The sequence below is a fragment of the Mus caroli genome, chromosome 8 (assembly GCF_900094665.2).
Source record: "Mus caroli chromosome 8, CAROLI_EIJ_v1.1, whole genome shotgun sequence".
Classification (NCBI taxonomy): Eukaryota; Metazoa; Chordata; class Mammalia; order Rodentia; family Muridae; genus Mus; species Mus caroli.
In genome coordinates, this window is record NC_034577.1 from 100,760,888 (window position 1) to 100,785,735 (window position 24,848).

At 44.9% G+C, this 24,848-nt stretch overlaps 1 protein-coding gene across 2 annotated transcripts; it reads right to left on the reverse strand.

Moving 5' to 3' along the window:
- Nucleotides 1–926: 926 nt before the first annotated feature.
- Ist1 (IST1 factor associated with ESCRT-III) lies at nucleotides 927–23,647 on the reverse strand. Of its 2 annotated transcripts, none has more exons than XM_021169449.2 (10): nucleotides 23,541–23,647; nucleotides 13,751–13,853; nucleotides 12,703–12,883; nucleotides 12,209–12,296; nucleotides 9,084–9,167; nucleotides 8,539–8,649; nucleotides 7,189–7,389; nucleotides 6,480–6,572; nucleotides 5,025–5,031; nucleotides 927–2,240 (listed from the first exon to the last, which is right to left on the reverse strand). In XM_021169449.2, exons 2-10 carry the CDS (start codon nucleotides 13,836–13,838, stop codon nucleotides 2,047–2,049), a joined length of 1,047 nt encoding a protein of 348 aa, XP_021025108.1. In that variant the 5' UTR covers nucleotides 13,839–13,853; nucleotides 23,541–23,647; the 3' UTR covers nucleotides 927–2,046. The 2 variants fall into 2 exon arrangements, with proteins under 2 accessions (XP_021025108.1, XP_021025107.1); XM_021169448.2 differs by having other exon boundaries at nucleotides 5,025–5,073; nucleotides 23,541–23,646.
- Nucleotides 23,648–24,848: the final 1,201 nt, after the last annotated feature.

Genomic DNA, 24,848 nt, shown 5'->3' on the forward strand with positions numbered 1-24,848 from the left:
AAAAAAAAAAAAAAAAAAAAAGTTGCCAAGACATTATATTCTGTAACCATAAGTAAACACCCGGTCTTCAACCATTCAGTAGATATTCCCAACATCTGGCAGTAAGCCATTAAAGACTCAGTACCTTTACTATCTACTATGTGTTTGTGGGGTTTAGAGGGGTATCCTTGGTACTGTCACCTACAATTTCCATTCACTTACTCTTTTTTGTCTTCAACTACTCAGAAAGAAGCTACACTGACAGATATGTTACTACAAAAGCTCTCAAGTCTGTTCGGAATCCGCCTGCACCAGAATCCATCTGAGGAGCATGCTGCCAACACTGGGTATGGATCTTACTGTCTTTTTTTTGGTTTTTCGAGACAGGGTTTCTCTGTGTAGTCCTGGCTGTCCTGGAACTCACTCTGTAGCCCAGGCTGGCCTCGAACTCAGAAATCCGCCTGCCTCTGCCTCCTGAGTGCTGGGATTAAAGGCGTGCACCACCATGCCCAGCAACCTTGGTGTCTTGAGATGAACTCTCACTGCTTTCGTCACTGCCCAGCATAGCTTACCTTTCACTCTATGATCACACTTTGCGTTGGTGGAGAATCAAAGTCCACTCGTTTCCATATTCTTGCTGCTGGGCATCAGCAGAGTATTAAGGATGATACCCTAAGAACACGGCACCAACCAGCTCCACTGCCAACCAGCAGATAACAGAATGCCACCACTCATGCCCAAAGGGTGAGCTTACTAAAAGTAGCAGCAGCGCAAATTCATTGATGCCATCTGAGCTCCAATCAGAGGATGGAAATGAGCCGCCAACAGCCCCTGACACCTGCAGTGGTGAGAGGAAAGTGAAGGCTGGATCTGCCTTGTACACTGACGGTGGCTCACCTGGGTAACTACTGTCCACTAAAATCCAAATTCATTCATTTGACCAACACTCGAGAAAGCAGGACATGGGGTCTTTATTAGCAGCTAGAGCGATGAGATACAAATAAATCAAAAACATTGACACTGAAGTTGCTGGAAACAGGTATGTACAGAAATATTACAGGTAAGCAAAAATCTCATCTTCCAATGCCAAAGCTAACCTCTTGGGGAAGGAGAGCCTTGGCTAGGGGCAAAGCAGCACAAAAGTTACCATAATAAAGAGTTTCATCCACCCAGGAAAGCAGCAAACTACAGCTACATGGCACTAAAACTTAAGATACCATTTTGTAAAGATTCCCTTAATCATAAAAGTTTTCCAATGAAAACAAGTACCCCTCCTCTCCTGTAGGCTTCCAGATCTCTACCCAAGAGACTTGAGTACTTCTATTAAGGCAACTGGAAGCCCACGCTAGCTTAGATAACGACCTGCACTTCCTTCCTAACATGCTATGGGGAAAAGCAAATTTCCACAGTGCTGTTCTTTCCTAAAAAGGAAACAGCACTCAAAATAAAGGAAAAGGCCACAGAGGGCTCCCTGAGAATCCAGTAAAACTAAGAGAACTTTTCCAAACAAACTTTGCAACTGGATCCAGGTGGAACAGTGCCCTGCAGCGAGGAGTAGTGTACATGTCAATGAGAGGGCCCAGCCTCCAGGAACCGTGACAGTGGCTTCCTGAGCCATCTTCTAACTCATGAGAAAACACATGGTAGCCTTGATTCTCTCTACGATCACCCCCATGCAGAGGGAAGTATTTATTAGTCAAGGTTGAAACCCTTCATAGGGTACTCTCTTCCATGGTCCAGCCATCTTTGGCAACTCTACCTACAATACTTCTCACTCCCTGGGAATGGAATGACCGGGAAAGAACCAAGGATCCATGTGACAGGAAGACAAACAGGCAAACACAGCCAATAGGAGCCAACTGCTCCAGCCAGAGTCTCCAGCTGTTAGTCTCTCAGGATCACTGAAGAAGTGGAAAGCAACACAATTGGTAGAGCAGCAGAGAGCCCCGAGGAGGAAGAGTGCTCAGTGACGGTTAACAGAGAAAACGGAATTTCATGGAGAGTCACTGTTACATGAACTGTTCACTATCAACTTCCAGAATGTGGCTGCTGTCTGGTTTAAGAGACCTATGTTTTCTTTTTCAGTTCCTCAAATCTCCGGGAAAGATCATCAAAGTCTATGTCTTCTGATGCTGAGGTACTGGCTCCAGCAGAGGCAGTTGGGAGTGTGTCTGGCACCGATGGCAACTCTGGCAGTACAAAGGTGTTGTAGTTATCCACGGGTCTGGAAGGGGGCTTTGCAGGAGCTTCTGGCTTGGGTCCTAATTAAATCAGGTCAAAGAGCACAATCTTACAAGTGGCAGAGGAATGACTCAGCCTTCTGTGACAAAACCAGTACCAAACACCCCACAATCCCTTTTGGCAGAGGACTAAATAAATAAATGAATGAATTAAAATGCAGGGGAGGCCAGGGGTATAGCTCAGAGTGTTTGCCCAGCATACACAAAGCTTAGTTTGATCCTCAGCACTGCATACAACTGCACACAGTGGTAAATGCCAGCACTAGGGAGGTAGAAGCAAGTGGATAAGGAGGCCCACGGTGTGGTAGCGCACGCCTTTAATCCCAGCACTCGGGAGGCAGAGGCAGGTGGATTTCTGAGTTCGAGGCCAGCCTGGTCTACAAAGTGAGTTCCAGGACAGCCAGGGCTACACAGAGAAACCCTGTCTAGAAAAAAGAGAAAAGAAAAGAAAAGAAAAGAAAAGAAAAGAAAAGAAAAGAAAAGAAANNAAANNAAAGAGAAAAAACAAAACCAGACTGGTACTACCTGATGTAAGAGGAACAGTCTAGTCTGGATGCGGTTCTTCCACTGGCTTTCCTTCCTCCTCCTTTTCTTTCAATACTGGAGATCAAATCCAGGGACTTGCAATGCTGGGCAAGTCCCCTACACTGAGTTTACGGCCTCAGCACCCCCCACACCCAACTGCTCTAATTTCAGATATGTTTTCTGGGGTGTTAGTAGTACTTTCTTTTTTTTAATTTATGTGCACTGGTGTTTTTCCTGCATGTATGTCTATGAAAGTGTTGAGTCTCCCAGAGCTGTTGCTATAGACAGTTGTGAGGTGCCACATGGGTGCTGGGAATTGAACCTCAGTCCTCTGGAAAAACAGCCAGTGCTCTCCAGTCCAGCACTTCATTTTCTAACTTACTGAATAACTACAAAAACATGGCCTGCTTTATGAAAATTCACTCTTATTGTTTGTGCCTATTTTGTCCTCTGTGCTGGTTAGTTTTATGTCATCTGGATACAAAGTAGAATCATTTGGGAAAGGGGAATCTCAATTGAGAAAATGCTGCCACCGAATTAACATCAGAGGCCCAGCTCACTGGAAGCCATGCCTCCCCTACAAAGGTCCTGAGTGGTACAGGAAACCAGGCTGAAAAATAGAGCTGGCCCTGCTGGCATGGGCACAGGTGAGCCAGCCCCAAGGGCATGAGAGTGGGAGAGCTGGTTCCACCTCTTGCCAATGGGACTTGGCTAGTCAGGGCAGCTCTAGAGAGCTCACCCTGGTGGTGCAGCTGGCTGACTGACCAACTCACTACCAGCCAGGGCTTTGAGTTGGCCCAATCTAACATCTACCCCATCTGCCACCTGCTGGGGCATGTAAGGGGCAGTTCTACAGATCCAAACCTACAGGGCCTCCATGACACAGGGCAACAACAAGATATCTAAGAAGAATCCCAGTGAGGATCCAGTATTGATTGAGTAGCAGAAGCCAAAGGCCTTGTACCAGACCAATGACTCATTGCCAAGAAGTATGGACAAAAGGGTTTTCTGTGGGACTCACTGTGACACTACAGCTTCTACAAGATTGGGGGGGGGGGCACTTGCAAGGGTGAAGGGTAGGTACAGGGACAGAGATAAGTATATTGGGATGCATGATGTGAAATTCAAAGGATCAATAAAAAGTTTTACAAATCTAGGAGTTTAAGCAGGTACTCATTCACCTCTAGATTCTGCCTCCAGATTCCTGCCCCGACTGTGTGACAAAGAAATGTAAGCAAGCCAGGCATGGTGGTGCATGCCTTTAATCCCAACACTTGGGAGGCAGAGACAGGTGGATTTCTGAGTAACACTTGGGAGGCAGAGGCAGGTGGATTTCTGAGTTCGAGGCCAGCCAAGGCTATACAGAGAAATCCTGTCTCGAAAAACCAAAACTAAAACCAAAAAAAAAAAAAAAGTAAGCAAAATAAACCCTTTGTTTTATCACACAGTAGAAACCTAACACACCCTTCTTTAATACCTCACTTCAAAAATCAACTGGGGAGCCAGGATGGAGGGTGGGGGCTCAAGTAGAGGCTCAGTGGTTAAAAAGCTCTTCCAGAGGACACGGGGTTTAATCCCCAAGACACACATGGTCACTCACAGCAGTCTATCTCGAGCTCTGGAGGATCCAATGCCCTCTTCTGGTCTCCAAGGGCACTGAATGCACATGGTGTGTAGACACAGACATAGAAAGGGGTGGGGTGGGGTGGGGTGGGGTGGCTGAAGAGATGGTTCAACCGTTAAGAACGTCAAATGCTCTTCCGGAGGTCCTGAGTTCAATTCCCAGCAGCCCCATGGTGGTTCATAACCATCTATAAGGAGATCTGATGCCCTCTTCTGGTGTGTCTGAAGACAGCTACAGTGTACTTACATATAATTTAAAAAAAAAAAAAAAAAAAAACCCACTTGTCAAGCTCAGCATGGTGGCACACGCCTTTAATCCCAGGGGGCAGAGGCAGGTGGATCTCTGAGTTGGAGGTCAGCCAGGGCTACACAGAGAAAACCTGTCTCAAAAACAAACCACCCATCACTGCAGCCCCAGGAGGCCCAGCCTCCATGGGGACCTGCACTCGTGTGTATAAACCCACATACATATAAATACAAAAAATAATAGAGAACTAAAAAATTGGGGCTGAAGAAAGCAAGAAGTTCTGAGTTCTTTGTTCAACACATAGTTGAAAAGAGGCTATGGATCATGGGTTGAACGCCATGGCCCTGGAGAGAGAAACTGTAAGAGACTAAGAGGATGCAGCACTATGAAGCTTTCTGAAACACACTCACCAACAATCTGTGCAGAAGAAACAGTTTTATCACCATTAATGTCATCAACCTGCAAAACAAAGATTGTTACCAAAGAGAAAAACAATGAATGACATCTCTAGACAAAGCACTAACAGCAGCTCCTTGTTTTCCAAAAGCTAAGCTATCCATCAAAAGCTAAGCTATCCACCAAAAGCAACAGAATTTGCTCCTAGGAAAATGCCTCCTAGACTCTCCATGCTTCTCCGAACCACTTAAGACACCACACCAACCTCTGACCTGCTAAGCAAAGAAAGAAAAGTCTTACCACACTGTGACACTTTTCAGCTTCCAGGCAAAGCAAACTAGGAAATCTACCAGAACCAAGGCCTCAAGGACTGAAGATCCACCTCATTCCACAAACAGTGTTTTGATACATGGAATGCTAAAGCTTGAGAAAAGACTCAGTTCCAGGAGAAAACACATCAACTAGAGATGGAAACCAACGGGAAGAATGAGAAGCAAGCTCAGGATCTGGGAGAGCTTCCTAGTGAGTCATTTACAGAGCACATCCCACACCAACTTGTTTTCTAAGCAAACCATGAGCTGGAAACAGCTCTGAAGGCATGTATGTATGTATGAGTCATGTATGTATACGCAAGACTCACAGAAAGCAAGTAATTCTGAAGCAGAGACACAGTTCAAGGCATCTTTACCACATGAGCCGTTTATGAAAATGTATGAAAGCACTGGGAGCTGTGCCTAGGGCCTCCCACACAACAGACACGCACCCCACCGCTCAACTACTACTGTGGGTTTTGGTTTGCTTTTCACTCTGAAACAAAGTCTTGTTGGTGATCTATCTACTTTAGCTCCCAAACTGCCACAGGTTTGCTCTATTTTAAGTTTTAACTACAAGAATAAAATGTGGACTAAATGCTATAGGCCAAAAATAACTAACTGTGGACACTTGGTTAAGTCAAATACCCCATTACTCTCCTTTGGCATGAATGTTGTGGACTTAAAAGACAAAAAGCCTGGTGCTCTAATAAATATAGTGTCAAATTACAGCAGCTCAGTGTAATTCTCAGACTGGTTTAATAAGACAAATGTACCTACATGAAGTGCTCTCTCTAGAGGCACACTACTTCCCTTTACTGTTTTAGATGGGCTCATGTAGTCCAGGCTGACTTGAACTCCTGATCCTTCAAAGCGCTGAGACTGCAGGCATGTGCCACCATGCCCATGAGAGCATTTAATCACTTCCTTAGTGCAGCTCCTTCCTGCTCCCTGGCCTCAGTGCTGACACAGCATGCCCACCACAAACGCCACCAACAGCACCCCCATCTCCAGGGCGGGATGAAAGCAACAAAGAATCCAGAAGCAAGACCAAACCCATACTAAGTTGATCAAAAGTTTGCCTTCCCTGTTGTCATTATTTTGCTCTCTTCATGGGATTCACTCTCCTGCCGTTTACCAAAAGGCTCAGGCACTTACAGATTCATAGGATGGGGGAGTTGCTGGTATCTGAGGTGGGTGAATGTTAGGAAAGGCCTGGTAAGTCCCGACTGGCAATCCACTGAAATCCGACTGCAAAAGAAAAGCAGTGTCAAAAACCCTGCCTGCCTCCCGGTCTGCAACTTCTAGATGGGCTGGGAAGAGATGTGTGTACATTGTGTGCATATGTACACATTCAAGATCCTCAAAGGGATCACGCCTCACAAAGACTACACGCGTAAAGATCTACAAAGGTTCTTCTTCAGTTATCACATCAAGTTCTTTAATGTCTGCCTCAAGGGGAAAAAACTTGACTGCTACCAATGACCTACTATAAAACCAGCATCCTAGCAACAAAGGCTCTTCAGCCTGGTAATGAAGGAAAGCTCTTGTTTTCAGGAAACAAACAAAAAACATTACTGCACAGGTTCCCAGCTGTTTAATAACCTTCCCTAAACTGGTTTTCTTAGTACTAGCTATAGATCTTTTTTTTTTTTTACTTCGGTTCTTGCAGCTAAAGCCAAGAACTTTTCTGGCTCTGATATTGTTCCTCAATACACTTGTTCGACTACTCAGCTAATACAAGTGTTGTTATTATTCTGTATTCCTGGCAACCTACAACTTCTCAGTGTGTCCAGAGCCCATCTGGTCTCTTCTGCAACATTTTCTAAAGCTTACGTGCACACTTTCTTTATACACACATACTTACTGGTCCCTTTGGCAGTGGGTATGCGAAGGGAGCATTTGGAGATGGCATGGGCATAGGCATGGGCATGGGCACAATCCCATCAGGTCCCCCAACAGGGGCTGTGAACCCGCCCCCTCCTCCTCTTCCAGGACCACCTTTCTTCACATCGTCCGTAAATCCAACATCAATAAGATCTGTCTCCACCCCAACAGGAGCTTCTGCCTAAGAAAAGGAGGCATTTATTAACCCAAGGCCATGGCTAGGTTCTCTAGAAGTCTAGGGATACACATACAAGCATAAAAGCTATTTACTTTGGTCTCAGATAGCCCAGGCTAGCCTTGAACTGATCCTCTAATCCCTAGTTAATGCAATTAACTACTTTTCTGCTAATCTGATATTGCTTTTCTTTCATAATAATGGTCACGCCATCAACAGCTCTAGGGAAAGTGAAGGCATTAGAGGGAGAACACTACACCGCAATGCTGCACCACAGCCTCAGACAAGTCCCCAGGAAGCAAGGGGAAAGCAAGGGAAAGCAAGGGAGATGAAGGTCTCCAAGGGAGGGAAGGGGGCAGAGTATAGAGTTTAAAAGTCCTTGCCCCAGGGCTGGACAGATGGCTCAGTGGTTAAGAGCACTGATTGCACTTCCAGAGGTCCTGAGTTCAAATCCCAGCAAACACATGGTGGCTCACAACCATCTGTAATGAGATCTGATGCCCTCTGGGGCATCTGAAGACTGCTACAGTGTACTCATATATAATAAATAAATCTTAAAAAAAAAATTTTTTTTAAAGTCCCTGCCCTAGGAGATTCAGGAAGAAAATGTTCCAGAAAAGAACACTTCATCCAGCAGAGAGCCAGCTCTAAAGAACATGCACACATTTAATACTCCTGAGAGCTGGGGAAATGTTGCCTTCTGGGTGTGTCCTGTGCTGGAGGTTGGTTAGTGTATCAACCTCTACCATACCCTACTAACTTCATTTGCTGATTCATTATTAGAGTCAAGACAGAGACTTTGTTGTACATGTTTATCCACACTCAGCTTTCTACCCACTCCTGGAACACAGCACACTAACTGAACTGTGTAGATCCTGGGGGACTGCCACATACAAGGGCTTCTCGGCTTCAAGCTCACTCAAAGGCAGAAATACCATGCTTTAACATTTCTGTCAAGGTTGTGCATTCTCAGGCTGCCTCCATTTGCTCAATATCATGCTTTAAATGACCTGTGAGATTTGCAGTCATATTTATTGTTATACAAGAAGGTACCAAAGGCTTACATGTACCACTTCAGCTAGTATAAATAATGACTCCCTGTTCCCCAGAAGTCCTACGTAGTCTCATTTCCCTCCGTGCTCAGCATAAACTCACCATGACCACAGAGTCAGGTTCGTAGGGCACATTGTAATTCTTGGCAATTTCAATCAGGTATCTCTCCACTAGGATTTTGGGTGGGGCTTCTACGCTCAGTTTGTGCATTAGCTGTGACAAAAGATTGGTGTTAAGAAGCAGCCATACAACCAGCCTAGTCCCGACCTGCTTCTTCGTTTCTCTCATTTTCCTGGTAACACTGAGGAAGATAAGAATAAAGATGAACTAGTTCCCAGTCAAAGGCACATTACAGGATGCATGCTCTCCTCGCTCTCTAGTTATGAGACAGGTTCTCAGCACTAATGCCCTCCCCCTTCATTCCGCCAACCCTTCTTTCCACTTTCCTCCTGCCTTCCTAACTCACAGCGGAAGGAAAAGAGAACAGCTCACCAGTCGGGCTCCAGACTGCACTGCAGGCCACACAGGTATCCTCTGCCTTCACTACAAAATATATCCCAGCTACCTCAACCATGCACCTGTGCAACTCAAACGCCCGCTGGTAACCAAACTACCTGTCCCTGGGCCCTATTAATCAGGTCCATTACCCTGTCATTCACAGTCCCGATCTGGTTGGTCCTGCACAACTTGCCATATTCCTTGCTGTATTTGGCACAGAGCTGATCGGCAACCTACAAAGAAAAAGAAAAACTATTAACAGAAACCACTCTCATTAACAGCTTCACAATTTCTCCTATCAACATTAAACATATCTGTATTACTAGATTTAAAAATAAGAAACCAATATCTACTGTTTTTGTCTGTTTGTCTTGTTTCTTGACACAGGGTTTCTCTGTGTGGCCCAGGCTGTCATGTAACTCACTCTGTAGACCAGGCTGGCCTTGGACTCAAGAGATCCACCTGCCTCTGCCCTCTCAGTGCTGGGATTAAAGGCATGGTACACTATGTCCAGTAAAAACAAAACACAATGACTATAAAACCTTGGTAAACATTATTTTCCATTTACCCAGAAAGCAGCAACCTTACTCCAAACACTCTCATAAAGCATGATAAATACTGAAAGTACAAATGCGAGCTGAACACGTGGCATACACTTATAATCCCATTAACTAGGGAGGTAGAAGCAAGAGATCAGTTCAAGGCTAGACAGGGCTACATGCTCCCACCCTCCAAAATCAGTAATATGATGATGAACAAAAGCAACACTATTCAGCCAAGCAGTGGTGGTGCACGCCTTTAATGCCAGCACTAGGTGGCAGAGGCAGGCAGATTTCCCTGAGTTTGAATGCAGCCTGGTCTACAAAGGGAGTTCCAAGACAGCCAGAGCTATACAGAGAAACCCTGTCTTGAAAAACAAAAACAAGACACTATTCCTAAGGAGCCTTATAATCTATATGCAAAATCATATTAATATAGTACTAATATAGTACTAATAACCCAGCAAAGGCCCACCTCCAGCTAGGATAAATGTGACTAAAGGAAGGTATGACATGCAAATCAGACCTGAGCAGAAGAGGGAGGGGAGGCTGCCTATGAAGAAACCAATGCTTTGTCAATATTTAGAAGATTGTCAGAAGAAAACTAAGCAAAGAGCTGGGTACAGTAGCATATATATCTGTAACCCCTAATTAGAGGCAGAGGCAGGAGGACCCCTACAAGTTTGAGACCAGCCAGGGCTGCATAGTAAGAAACAAAACAAGTTAGTTCAACAAGATAGAAAATCGTTATAGGAAAACATGTTAAGGTTTCCTGGGGCTAAAACGCAGCCAGTTCACAAAGCCAAAACAAAGTGAGTCTGGAGCAGAGCCTAAGGCATTTAGCAACAACTGAAACGAAACGAGTTCCATGGGAGCCACATGCAACATCATGGAGATCTAGAACATGAGAACCACAGAAAGAAAGCTACTTCAGGACTTTTAAAGCAAGGAGTTGCCCTAACCTAGATTTGTTACCTTAAAATGTTTTAATTTTATGGCTTACAATTGTGTAAGAACTGTAAATTGTGAGCTGCCCACAGTAAGGCCTGTCACACTAGCACTTATAGAGCTCAAGATTCCTTTTAATAACTACATAACAAATTCAAAACCACTCTGGGTTCTGAGACATCTGCTGTGTGGCAGATGAATGTAACTGGTCCTCACAGGCTTATAAGGAGTGCACTATTAGGAGGTACGTGGGGTGTGGCCTTGCTAGGGGAAGTATGTCCCTTGGGGAGGGATCGGAGGTCTCACATGCTCATGGTAAACCCAGTATGGTGCACAGTCCCTTCCACTGCCTACGGACAAAGATGTGGACCTCTCAGCTGCCTCTCCATCATCATGTCTGCCTGCACGCTGCCACGTTTCCCACCATGACAATAATGAACTAAACCTCTGAAACTGTAAGCCAGCCCCAAATTAAATGTTTTCTTTTATGAGTTGCCATGGTCATGTTGTCTCTTCACGGCAATAGAAACCCTAAGACTCCCTATCTCAAAAGAAAAAAAGAAAGAAAGAAAGAAAAAGGAAAAGGAAAAGAAGAAGAGAAAAGAAAAGAAGAGAAAAATAGCATTGCTATGGCAGCCTTTAATTCCAGTTCTAGGAACCTGGAACTCTTGTAGCCTCTGCAGAAACCAGGCATACATACATGCAGGCAGGCAAACACTCATACACATAAAGAGCTTAGAAACAACAACAAAAATGTTGTGGAGATGGATGCAGTTCAGTAATAGATACCTGCTCAGTGTGTGAGGGCCTAGGTTTTGACCCCCAAAAACAAGATGACAGAAAGCAAAATGGATAAATGGATACGTGTCAAATATATGTTTTTCCCCCTGTCCCTCCCCAACCTCCTGTCCCTTCTGAGAAAGGTCATGGGATGAAGTCCGGCTGGCCTTTACTCATGCTCCTGCCTCAACCTACAAAGCACAGGGACTATGCACAGACTACTACAGCCAACCAAAAACTAACTTAAGGTACTGTACTGGCTGGTTTTGTGTGTCAACTTGACACAAGCTGGAGTCATCAGAGAGAATGGAGCTTCAGCTGAGAAAATACTGCCATGAGATCCAACTGTAAGGCATTTTCTCAGTTTCCTCAAGGGAGGGGAGGGCATTGTGAGTGGTGCCATCCCTGGGCTGCTGGTCCTGGGTTCTATAAAAAGGCGAGCTGAGCAAGCCAGGGAAAGCAATCAAGTAGGCAGCTTCCCTCCACACCCTCTGCATCAATTCCTGCTTCCAGGTTCCTGCCCTGCTTGAGTTCCTGCCCTGACTTCCTTTAATGATGAACCACAACATGGCAGTGTAAGCTGAATAAGCCCTTTCCTCCCCAACCTGCTTCTTAGTCATGATGTTTTATGGCAGCAATAGAAATCCTTACTAAGACAGGCAACAACCTTTAGCACATAAATTTAGCCCTCTAGAAAAAGTTGTTCAAATTCTCAAAATTCTTCTACGCTATGAAGATGTGGAGAGTAGTAACTGATTAACACAGCCAGAAGCTTGTGTACAAGATACCCAGCTCAATAAACAGACTTTAATTATGATACCAAAAACCTCCACAGGCTGGGCATGATGGCATTTCCTTTCATTCCAGCACTCAGAGGCAGAGAAGAGGAGAATTCTGGGAGTTCTAGGTTTGGATATAAGTTCCAGGCCTGCGAGACTGGCCAGTGACACAGTGAGACTTTGTCTATAACAAAACCTACCGACATTACGGAAATTGCTTATACTCACTATTTTCAACTCAGCCACTTCTGACTGAAGCCGAGGTGCAGCCCAAATCAGTGTAGACACGGATTCAGCTAGACCAGAATCTAGCTCCCTAGTGAAGAAAAAAATATGTCATTTAACACCCTTTAAAACAAACCAACAAAAGCCATAAGAGTTGTCACGTCACATATCAGATGACATCCACAGTTATTTCACAATTACACTGGCTTCTGGTAACTGGCATTCTAGCAATTTCATTTCCCTATTTTGCTTGTGGAGAAACTAAAACTAAGTGACACGCCCAAGCGCACAAATCTCAGACAAGCTGACCCAAGCGAGACTCAGACCTGGGACACTGGACTTCAGGGTCTGCTTTCTTTTCACTAACAGGCAAAAGATCCTTGGGACTGTGAAAGAACCTCTCAGTGTTAGCCTGCTGCAGATCCACACAGACTGAGAAACTATTACTGCAGCCTCAAATTCCAGATATGTTTAGCCTCTGAGGCGAGATATCTTACTTCATAGACTGGATAAGGCCAAAGCGCGCCAGCAGCAGGTCACAGTACAGCTCCAGGATCTCCATGGCCTCCACAAGGTAGTCCTCCCGGATTATGTGCTCCACCCGGATGCGTGCTCGCTCATCCTTTCCGGCGGCCAGGTAGTCAGCAATCTCCTTCCTTGCCTTCTGAGCCAGTTCGGCTGGGACACAAACCCCACTCCAGTCACACAGCGGTAGTGCACTGGGCCTGGCCAGTAGGCAGACCTCCACCCACTGGAGAAGACGGCTGCTGTGATCTACAGCAGCCTACCTCACAGCCCCTTAGCACATCTACTCCCCTCATTACTGCTCTAGAATTTGCCATCCTGTACAGAGAAGACTGTACACTGGGGCTGGAGAGATGGCGCAATGGTTAAGAGCACCAACTGCTCTTCCCAAGGTCCTGAGTTCAAATCCCAGCAACCACATGGTGCCTCACAACCATCCATAATGAGATCTGACGCCCTCTTCTGGTGTGTCTGAAGACAGCTACAGTGTACTTAGATATAATAATAAATAAATCTTAAAAAAGACTGTACACTGGCTGGCACTGTCAACTCAGGAGCCACCGGCTCCAGGATACCTATGTGCACCACAATAAGGAGGTGTGAGCGCCTAAGACATAGAAAATGGCAAAAAAAATGTGCAGGTCATCTATGCTCAGCCTCTTGTGTACTTTTAACCACATTTAGATTACTTATACTGAATTACAGAAATGCTACATAAATGGTTCTTATAATGTGTTTTTTTTTTCTCTGAATATTTCTGACCAGCATTCACCTGAATGCATGGATGTGAAACCCATTTGTGCAGAGCACAGAAGAACAGCGGAGTCAACATCATGTCCCTTTCTCTGCAACCAAGTGTCTCAGTGTAACTATATACAAGAGGCAGACATGTATCCTAACCACACAGCTCTGAGAAACTCCACAGCACTAGCCTGAGAGACCCAGCTTGGGATGCTGGACGCCCATAAAAGACAGGGGGTGGGGGTGGGGGGTTGAGGTTGGTACAGTAATGGTACTCACTTTTTTTTTTCTCCAACAGTTTAAGACGATTTATAACTAATCTCAAATTGACTCGTAAGCGCTCAGCTTTGAACCCAGAGCCCAGCATGTTGTCCTGCTGCTCCTGGAAAAAGTAGCAGTACGATGAAGAGTCCAAATTAGTTCAGGAACTAGCACGACTTAGAAGCAAGCTAGTAACATAGGCCAGAGTGGCCTCTTTCCTTTTGTCTTTTTGGTGTTGGGGATTGAGTACAGGGCGGTGTACATGCTGAGCACATCTCTACCCACTGAGCTACCCCTTCAGCCCCTAGCCTTTTTCTAAATCAACGCCATGATCTAAACATCTTGTTTACATATATTTTACCACTGTTCAAAGAACTGAGTGCACAGGAACAAGTAGATATGAAATCTAAAAGAATGTATGTAGGTAGTGGCCATGGGAGGAGGGTGATTAAAAAGACAAGGAGGCCAAGCATCTCCGGCAGTGCACTCCTTTAGTCCCAGTGCTTAGGAAGCAGAGGCAGGCAGTTCTCTTGTGAGTTTGAAGCCAGCATGGTCTATACAATAGTTCCGGGACAGCCATTGCTACGGAGACAGACTGTCTCAAAAAACAAAACAACAAAAAATAAGGCAGGAAGTAGTCCATTAAAAAATAAACAAACAAACAAACAAACAAACAAACAAACAAAAAAAGTTGGGCTGTAGAGATGGCTCAGTGGTTAAGAGCACTGACTCCCAGAGGTCCTAAGTTCAATTCCCAGCAACCACATGGTGACTCACAATCATCTGTAATGGGATCTGACGCCCTCTTCTGGGATGTCTGAAGAAAGCAACAGCTTACTCACATTAAATAAATAAATAAATAAATAAATAAATAAATGTTTTAAAAAATCTTTCAAAAATGATGATCTTTTTAAAAAGATTGCCAAAGTTAGAACCAAACTCAAAATCTCCTCATGTTAATTTCTCAAATATTGTTATTAAATCTGAGTCTTTGAGAAAGTCTGTCATTAGCATGTACTTAGACACAAAGGATTATATAGGAGCAGGAAAGCAAGAACCTGCTTTGTGAAGTTCTAAGACAAAGTACTATTTACCAAAAATTGCACCACGTAGCCATTACAGTTAACGGAAACACAAGACGTCAGGACGCATACTGTGCATTGATCACTGTATATATATTCTGTCTCATGACAGTATAATTTCTATTTCTCTCAATTTTATTTCTGGACTCAAAACTTTAAAGCAACACAATATCCAAGCAGAAGCTAAATCTGACAGATTAAGCAAGAAAAAGACAACCGACAGACAGTACAAGCCTTTGCTTGTATAAAAAGCACTGTTGGAAGATAACAGAATACTTTCTTTTATGAAATGGCCCCCAGAAACCTTTACTACACTGGGTAACTTCTATCCAGAGTCAGAAAGTATCTCTGATTCATTATGCTAAAATACGATGCATCGATTCAACAAGAATTTATTGATTATGTGTCAGAGCCTGGCTAGATACTGGGCATTAGGAAAGTACAGCCTCCGATTCTCACAAGGAAATCTACTAAAGAAAAAAATAATTAAAATCCAGAAAGCTATCACAGTGCTTGAAAAAGCAAACCTTTAATCCTAGAGTCTCTCAATTGGGAGTGACTGGAAACTGTGCGTTGTCACAACTGGAGAGGAGACTGTCGGCAACTTGTGGGCAGATACCTAGGATACCACTAAACATACAAGAATGAACAAGACAGTGGCCTTACAATATCTGCCCCAAACCTCAACCAGCCTGAGAAACCCATTGTAAAGAAATGACCCAAATTCTTAGGACAACCACAATAGAAGGTCCTCCAGCTGGCAAAGCCTAAGGAAGGTGCATCCTAAAGACAACGCAGACACTTATAAGGAAGAATCGGCACCGTGTGTGGTAGTACAAGTGGACACGTGTCAAGATGCCAATCTCAAACCAAAAACCTCCCAAGCACAAGGAGGTGTGTGTGTAAAATCCCAGGTTGCAGAAAACAAGCAGCTTTCTGAGAGTTTACTCTCGCAGAACACTCTAATGCCAATACGTTAGCAGGATATGCGTCCATACAGCCAAACGGTATCAATATTCTCAGGCACTCATAACAGAGATAAATTGGAAGTAGGAAGAAAGACAAGCATTAACAACTATTATACTTCACTTTCTAGTAACATGCACCAAGTCAACCAGCAACAGTGGGTAGAACTGAGACTAAACCTTAAACACAAGCCAGGCATGGCATCTATACCTCTAAACCCTGAAGAAAAAGGGGGTGAGATTCCTTGAGTCTAATAGTTCCAGCCTGGGCAATATAGGGAGACACACAAAACTAAAACCTAAATTCACCTGAAACCAAATCCTAGGTAAACAATCCATATCATGACTCCTTTACTGCACTATAAACTATAATAGAGCTCAGATCACATGTACACGGAAACCGGAATGTGCCCACAGAAGAGGGTGAGGATGGACTGTAGAAGCCAGAGGTCAAGGACACCACAAGAACATAGCCCACAGAATAAACTAAGCGGGTCTCACAGGAGCTCAGAGAATAGGAAATGGCAAACATGGACCCTGTGTGGGTCTGAGCTAGGTCCTCTGCATATACCTTATGGTTGTATAGCCTGGTGTTCTTGTGGGACTTGCAACAACGAGGGCTGTCTGACTCTGTTGCCTATGCTTGGGACCCTTTTCTCCTACTGGGTTGCCATGTCCAGCCATGACATGAGGGTTTGTGGCCGGTCACTGTATCTCGTTTAGGCCATGTGTGGCGGACACCACTGGAAGGCCTACTACTATTTTGTTTTTAAGGGAAACAGAGGAATTGATCTAGGGGAGAGGGAAGTGGGGGAGGGACTGGGAAGAGTGGAGGGAGGGGAAACTGCCTGAGGTTAGGATATAATGACAGAATGTTATTTTAAAAAGAAAAAAAAAAATTGGGGCACAGTGGGGGTACTGCAGAGACTGTGTAGTTGGCAAAGTACTTGCTGCTCAGATCTTACAACCTGAGTTCAATCCCCAGCAACTACATAGAAGGTTGGGCAGGCAGAGACAGGCAGATCCTTGGGGCTCAGAGTAGCCAGCCAGCCTAGCTTACGATGTGAGCTCCAGGTTTTCACTTAAGAGCCTGTCTCAAAAAACAAGGTTGACAACTCCTGAGGTCAACACTGGAGGTTCACCTCTGGGCTCTACATGTTCAAAGAGCCTCTACAACAAGTATGTATCGAATGCCTTCTATACATAACAAGCCCTAGCAATAGACTAGTTAGAAAAAATGGACTGAAGAGGGCTCCATGGCCAAGAGCAAGTTCCAGGACAGTCAAGGCTATATATAAAACGAGACTGTCTCAAAAAACTGAAGCACCGGGGCAGGGGTGGGAGGGATGATGGAGGGGGGACTGGGAGCACAGGATGGGGGAGTAAAAGAACTATTAATTTAAAAAAATTGGTGACAACCCCTCCCAATCAAAAAAATAAAAAATAAAAATAGATAAATAAATAAAATAAATAGCCTAGACAAGAAACCATCTAAGACCTCCCTTAAAAATTGTGATAAGGGGAGTGCTAGAGATGGCTCAGTGGTTTAGAGGACTTCCTGAGGTCCTGAGTTCAATTCCCAACAACCACATGGTAGCTCACAACCATCTGAAATGGATCTGATGCCCTCTTCTGGTGTATCTGAAGACAGCTACAGTGTACGCATATAAATAAAATAAATAAATCTTAAAAAAAGAAAGAAAGAAAAAAAAAAAACTTGTGATAAAGATGCTGAAGTGTATCTCCACAGCTGAGGGCTTCCAGCAGCTGGGGTCGAGGAGAAGGGGGGTGGGGCTAAGAGTTGCAGAGACAGGGAGCAGGGAGAGGGGAAGGAAGCAGGACAGGATGATTCAGATGCAGTGTGGCTTTAAACAGCCACAGGTAGATATAATAAATAGGGACAAAATAATTGGGGTAACTTGTCTAATCCAGGTGGGCAACATACCATTATCAATTAATTGGCTCTGATTTATTGTGTGGGCATCTTATGAATTGAGAATTTGTCAATATACATATCTGACTGATTAATTATAAGCTTCTGGAGTTTTGATTTGCTGGGTTGAGGGGAATTGTGACTGCCGACCACAAGGAATTGATGGCTGAGAAGGAACTAGAGGCTCCAGAGACAACCGTCACTGCTGGGGTAGACTAGAGCCAGAGGCGGTGAGACCAATGCCAGGGCAGAGAGTAGCTGGCTCAAGCATGGGAACTTGATGTAATCATTTTTAATATTTCCCCTTTTTTTGGTTTGTTTTTGTTTTTTCAAGACAGGGTTTCTCTGTGTAGTCCTGGATATCCTGGAACTACTCTGTAGACCAGGCTAGCCTCGAACTCAGAAATCTGCCTGCCTCTGCCTCCCAAGTGCTGGGATTAAAGGTGTGCGCCACCAGGGGCGTCACAAGAGTGGGGGCAGACATGGGAGGACTGAGAAGAGAGTGTGATGGGGTACGTGATGGGTTTGTATATGCTTGGCCCACGGAGTGGCAACTGTTAAAAGGTGTGCCTTGTTGGATTAGGTGTGTCACTGTTGGCATTGGCTTTAAACCCTCTGAACCTGTAAGCCAGCTCCAATTGAATGTCGTCCTTATAAGATTGCCTTGGCCATGGTGTCTGTTCACAGCTGTAAAACTCTTAACTAAGACTGGGTACATGATGTGAAATTCCCAAATGATCAATAAAGACATTATAAAAAAAAATCTCATAAAAATGAACAAAAGCATAATTGGAGACAGCTCAGTGCTTGTACAATCATGAGCATGGAAGTTCTCGTTCCAGCATGCATGTATGTATGCATGTACAGACACCCAGTATACGCCAGTGATCCTAGCACTGAAATGAGTGCAGCCAGGCTCACTGAAGCTTGCTGGCTTCCAGCCTCACCAAGAAAATCTGAATCCCAGGTTCAGAGACACCTTGCCTCAATGTGCAAGACAATGTGCTAGGACGACACCAAACACCCACTTCAGGACTCCATGCAAGAACACAGATGCACATGCCTGCACATACATGTGAATGTACACTAAACCCATAAACACACACAAATAAAAATGAACAAAGTGCACCAGGCAGTGGTGGCGCACGCCTTTAATCCTAGCACTTTGGAGGCAGAGGCAGTCAGATCTCTGAGTTTGATGCTAGCCTGGTCTACAGAATGAATTCCAAGACAGCCAGGGTTACACAGAGAAAACAGAGGTTGGGGACAACAAAGTATGAAAAAAGGAGCTCATTCATTTGAAGAGCGTCAGGGAAGGGCATACAGGAGGACTTAGAGGAAAGAAAGGGGGGATATAATTAAATTATAGCCTCAAAAATATTTTAATTAACAAAGCCTCAAATATTGTCAAAACAACAGAGGAGCCTGTGTGTATCAAATTCTAGAAGGGCTCGATGCTAAAACATTTGCAAGATGCCCTAGATTTGACCTTTATACTATGCAAAAACAAACAAACAAACAAACAAAAACTACTTGAAAAAAATATTAGCTAGAAATTCCCCTAAACACATATAAACACAAGGACTTGAAAAACTCCAAACAACAAACCTACAGACTTATACCTCATCCTTTCATAATCAAATTGCCGAACCCAAAATCAGACAGAGATATATATATTTTTTTTTTCCTGAGATAGGGTTTCCTTGTGTTTACCTAGCTGTGTTGAAACTCAATTTGTAGACCAGACCAGCTTTGAACTCAAGAGATCCACCTGCCTCTGCCTCCCTAAATGCTGGGAATAAAGGTGGTACCACCATATCCAGCCATAGATAGATTTTTTTAAAAACTGAAAAAAAAAGATATAAGTAATATATTCCCTATTGCCTACAGTGTATCTGTTCAAATAATCAAAGATACTGTGGCATGAACCTACTGCCCAGCTACTTGGGATGAGTAGGGAGGATCACCTGAGTGAGGCCAGTCTAGCAACACATCCAAGGTCCCAAAAGGCAGAAAAGAGGGGCAATCTATAACTTTTACCTGAGATCATAGAGACCATAAGAAAACAAAGTCATTTCAAAATACTGAAAGAAAGGAACCATCAACCCAGAAACCTTACATCCATCAAAACATCCCTCAGAACTAAAGGTTAAACCAGACATGCTCTCGCAAGGGAAAATGAAGTCTGTCTTCAGCACAACTGCTGTAAAAGAAATGCTAAAGAGGGGCTGTCCAGCTCAGAGCGCTGATTGTTCTTTTCCCAGAGGATCCAGGTTCAATTCCCAGCACCCACATGGAACCCACATGGCACCTCACAACTGTCTATACCTCCAAGATCTGACACTCACACACGCATACATGTAGACAAAACATCAATGCACATAAAATAGAAATATATTAAGAAATGGAAAAAAAAAACTGCTAAAGAAAAGGCCAATGAGATAGCTCAGTGTAAAAGTGTTTGCTGGCAAGCCTGGTGATCTGGGTTCATGCCCCAGAACCCACAAAAAGGTAGAAAAAGAAAATCAATTCTAGAGTTATCCTCTGACCTGAACGCACAGCACCACCCACCCCTTTCACATATAAAGATGCAGAAATGACAAATATAACAATACATGTAATGGACTGTTTCTCTCAACTCTGTTACACTTGACAGTTTAGAATAACACTGTATGGGATTTTCAATGCACATAAGTGTAATACTTAGTATAAGCATTACCTAAGGGGGAAGAAGGTAAAACAACCTATATAATGCAAACATTTCTATACTCTACCATAAGTGGAAAAACAATCTCTAAAAAATAGCCACATCTATCACTTCAAGAGCAATATCATACATACACACTTGTACACACACACATTATATGTACACATATAATGGTACACAAAAATACCATTAAAAGACATATGTAATATTTTTAATTACTTACTTTTATGTTATGTGCACTGAGGTTTTGCCTGCATGTATGTCTGTGTGAGGGTATCAGATCTTAGAGTTACAGACTGCTATTAGTTGCCATGTGGGTGCTGGGAATTGAATCAGGGTCCTCTGGAAATGCAGTCAGTGCTCTTAGCCCGAGCCACCTCTCCAGTGCCTAAAGATTTTTCTTTTTATTCATGTGTATGTGTGTGTCTGTTAATCCACAAGCATGTGGGAGTCCTCAGAAGGCCATAAGAGGGCATCAGGGATCCTTGAAGCTAGAGTTACAGGGAAGATAGCAGAAGTGGGTGCTGGGAACCAGAGCTGGGGTTTGGAAAAGCAGTCAGCCCACTTCACCCCTTAGCCATCTCTGCTTTAAAACACATTGGAAAACTACAAGTGACCAAGTAACCAGAGGAAGCAAAGCAGTAAAAGCAGTGAGAAAATGACCAAACAGAAGGTAAGCAGAAGCTGTCCAAATATACAGCCAGTTATATAACTAATGTGAGTGGAAAAAATACCATTAAAAGACATATGATTAGCCAGACCTGGTGGCAAAGGAATTTAATACCAGTAGTTGGGAAGCAGAGACTGGGGAGGTCTGACTTTGAAGCCAGTCCAGTTTACATAGCAAGTTCTATACCGGCCTAGGCTATATAATGAGACTCTGTCTTAAAAACAGCAGCAGCAGCAACAACAACAACGACAACCAGCCGGTGATGTCAAGAACGGTGATCCGGGGCAGTAAAAAGATGGCTCGTCAGTCAGTCAAGAGCATTCACAGGCTGCTTGCTCTTCCACATGACCCTGTATTCCCTGCACCTACAAGGTGGCTCACAACTGCAGTTAACTCCACCCCCCCACAGGGGATGAGATGGGAATCTGATGCCTTCTTTTTGGCCTATGAGGGCACCATACATACACGTGATATGGACGAACATGCAGGAAAACATGCATATACATAAAAGAAAAGGCTACTGGCGCATAGGTGGTTCCCAGCATGAGACACAGGCAGGAGGATCATGAGTGTAACCCAGCCTAGACTACACAACAAACCTGCCCCAATAGTGTCCAGATGAAAAAAGAAGCAACTAATTACTATTAACAGGAAGAGCACGCCATCTAAATAGTTGAGTTCACCAAGAAAATACAACTGTAACTCTGAATGCCTCTCATGAGAAAAGATGCAAAACACATGAAACAAAAGCTGACATGCAGCAAAAAGAAATACGACAATCTCGTTATAGTTAGAAACCTCAATATACCCCTTTGGTAATTCATCAACCTAGCAGACAGAACATCAGAAAAATAACAACTGTGGTACTGGCTATTAGTGAGTTTGTGAAGCAAACAGTTGAGAGTGGCAACTTAAGGAAGAAGGAATTTCAAACTTTGATGTGTTTGTATGTGTGTGTGTGTGTGTGTGTGTGTGTGCGCGCGCGCGTGCACACACGTATGCATATGCATTTGCAAGGACCACAGTACAAGCGTGGAACAGTTGTGGGTACTCTTTCTACCATGCAAGTACCAAGGATCAACTCACACCAGGCTTGGCCACAAGGGCCTCTAAATACCTAGCCACCACATGAGCCTTCCTCCTCGTCATTCAATCCAGCTCCTAGCCTATCGGATGTTTACTTGCAGAGGACCTGGGTTCAATTCTCAACATCCCCAAAGTGGCTCACAACGGCCCAATAACTCTAGTTCCAGGGGATCTGAAACCCTCTTTGAACTCCACAGGCACCAAGCACACTCATTGATGCAGATATGCCTGGGACCCTAGATAAAGGGTCTAGGCAAAACACCATACACATAAAATAAAAATAAATATTTAAAGAAAAAAAAAGACATGCATACGGAAAGGTCTGACCTCATTATCAGTAATTTAAGGGTTCCACTTGAAATAATTTTCGTAGACTACACTTTGTTTTGCGAAGTGTTGGCTCTTTAAACCACAAAAGGTTACATATAATTGGGGCCTGATCCCGATTACAGCGTAAATTAAGTGGACCGGAGTCTACTTAAGGACTCTAGAGGCTCGGGTCTTGTTAAAAACCAGAGGCACAAGAAGAAAAGAGAAGGGCTACGAAAGTAATCTGGGGAAGAAAGCAGTGTTCTTATCAAGTGAAAATGTTAAAAAGCCGCGTGACTTAAACACAAGGATGAGGTGAAGTTCCCCCACGAAGGTCAAAAAACCTTGAAGGGTGTGAGATGTTAACAAATGTACGGACTAACGTTTTACTAAGCTGGAAAAAGACATGCATACGGAAAAGTCTGACTGAAACAATGAAACACAGGTTGATTGTTTGATGGAGGAATTATACTGTTTTGTTCTCGTAAGAACAAAAAACAAACAAAACAAACCAGAACACACACCACCAAGGCACAACAAAAGAAATGACAATCTCCTCCGGGAGCCATTCAACAACATCAGACTGAACACAGAAAGCCCCCGTAGCCTCCCTCTGACATCAGTCGGCCGCAGCCCTGGTCCGGTCCGCATCCTAGCTCAAGTTCAAGGTCCTGAGGGCCACGCCTGACCCCAGGACCCGGAAGAGGAGTGCTACCTCGGGCTCTCCTGGTCTGACTCACCCCGCGGCAACCGCGGCGGTGGGGACAAGGCCTCCCTCAGGGTCCCGACCGGACGGCACAGCAGAGGGGTGTCTCCTCAGTGCCCGGCTCATGCCCAGGGCAACAGCGACGCCAGCACGGGTCTAGGCGGTCCCACCTCCTCCCACGGCCCGAGCCCGACCTCAGGCCTGACCCGGACTGCCAGGGCTTCCCCCGCTGACACGGCGCGGAAGGCTTGAGCTCACGGTCCTACCGACTAACGCTGGGGTTCCGTAAAAGCGGGGCGTAGATGGAAGAGGGAGACAAAGATGCTTAGGTCTAAGGAGGGCACGCTCACCTGGAGGGATCTGGACGTGAAAACGGAAGAAGCCGACTTCCGAGGAGCCGCTCGGCATCCAAAATGGCGACGCCCTCGACCTCCCCACCGCGGACTCGAGCGGAGGAATCCAAGGGGGCCGCGTTAGCCACGCCCTACCTAGCAGGGATTGGCTGCGCACACAACACGGGGCGGAGCTGGGGACTATTTCCCACGGCGGAGGCGTGGGACCTGACTTGTGACACTTAACGTCACGCAGTGGGTTGAGTCATTTGCTAAGGGCGCGCCTTGCAATTTGCCCCGGGGCGCGGCGGGGCGGGTGGCGGCTTTTCCTGGAGTCTGTGCCCGGTACCCTTGTTCCAGATTCTTCCAGCCCCTGGAAAAACCGGCTGCAGACTGCCTCGCAAACGCCCGCGGATCCGAGCGGAGGCTGGCTTCCCCACCTAGCTCACCGGTCGGTCGGTCAGTCGGTCGGTCCTGGGGCTCCGACCTCGGAGGGGCGGTTGGGTGAGATTCAGCGCTGTGGAGCCGACTTTCCTCCACCGCCTCTCGGCTTCTGTCCACCGGCACTGGCCCTCCCTTCCTCTCCCATGCCGAGTATGATGTCCGCCCGCACCTTCACTAATGAACTCTCCGCACAGCCTCCACTCTCACTTGCTCTTATTTTGTATCTGTATTCAGAGGAGGCTTTTCTGGGCTTGAAAGCGTGAAAGAGTCTTCCTGTTCTCTCACTTTTGGCCCTGCTATGAGGCCACAGCTATCAAGACCAAAACTGTGGCTTGTCTTGGGTCAGTGGTAAAACGAGGACTGCGGGTTACTTTGGGAGGATTACATGAATTGAAAATAACTGGCTTGTAACCATGTGCTGCTGTTCAAAGCTCCAAGATACTAGGACCTTAGAATAAACAATATTTGGTTCCCATAAAATGTTCAGATCTTTCCCCCAGCAAAATATTTGCATAGAAAAATTGTAGTTCTGCAATGAGATTATGACATTTGTGGCTAACACTTTCTACACACACAGTCCCAACAACAAAGTACAATGATAGAAAAATTTCCCCTGAAGCACAAATTAGTTTATTGGGCTCATTTACAGACCATAGGTGACAAGTCACTTAACAAGCAAGTGAGTAATCACTCTCCTTCAAATAAGCTTGCACTGTAAAGTTTATCCAGTAGAAATGAAGGCTTCCCGGCATGGATGGAGCCCACTTCCCTACTGCTCTCCAGCCCACACTCTAGCCCCTCCCCAGGCTACACGCAATTAGGGCGGAAGTACGTTCAACAGCTGGTATCCATTGCAGGCATACCCAGGTGAGGGTTCCAAGA

Coding starts and splice junctions, on each gene's coding strand:
- Ist1 (XM_021169448.2), bottom strand. CDS start 13,838: ATGCTGGGCTCTGGGTTCAAAGCTGAGCGCTTACGAGTCAATTTGAGA. Junction 8,650..9,083: donor TCGGGACTGTGAATGACAGG/GTAATGGACCTG, acceptor CTTTTGTCACAG/CTAATGCACAAACTGAGCGT. Junction 2,241..5,024: donor TTCTTCTGCACAGATTGTTG/GTGAGTGTGTTT, acceptor TGATTTAATTAG/GACCCAAGCCAGAAGCTCCT.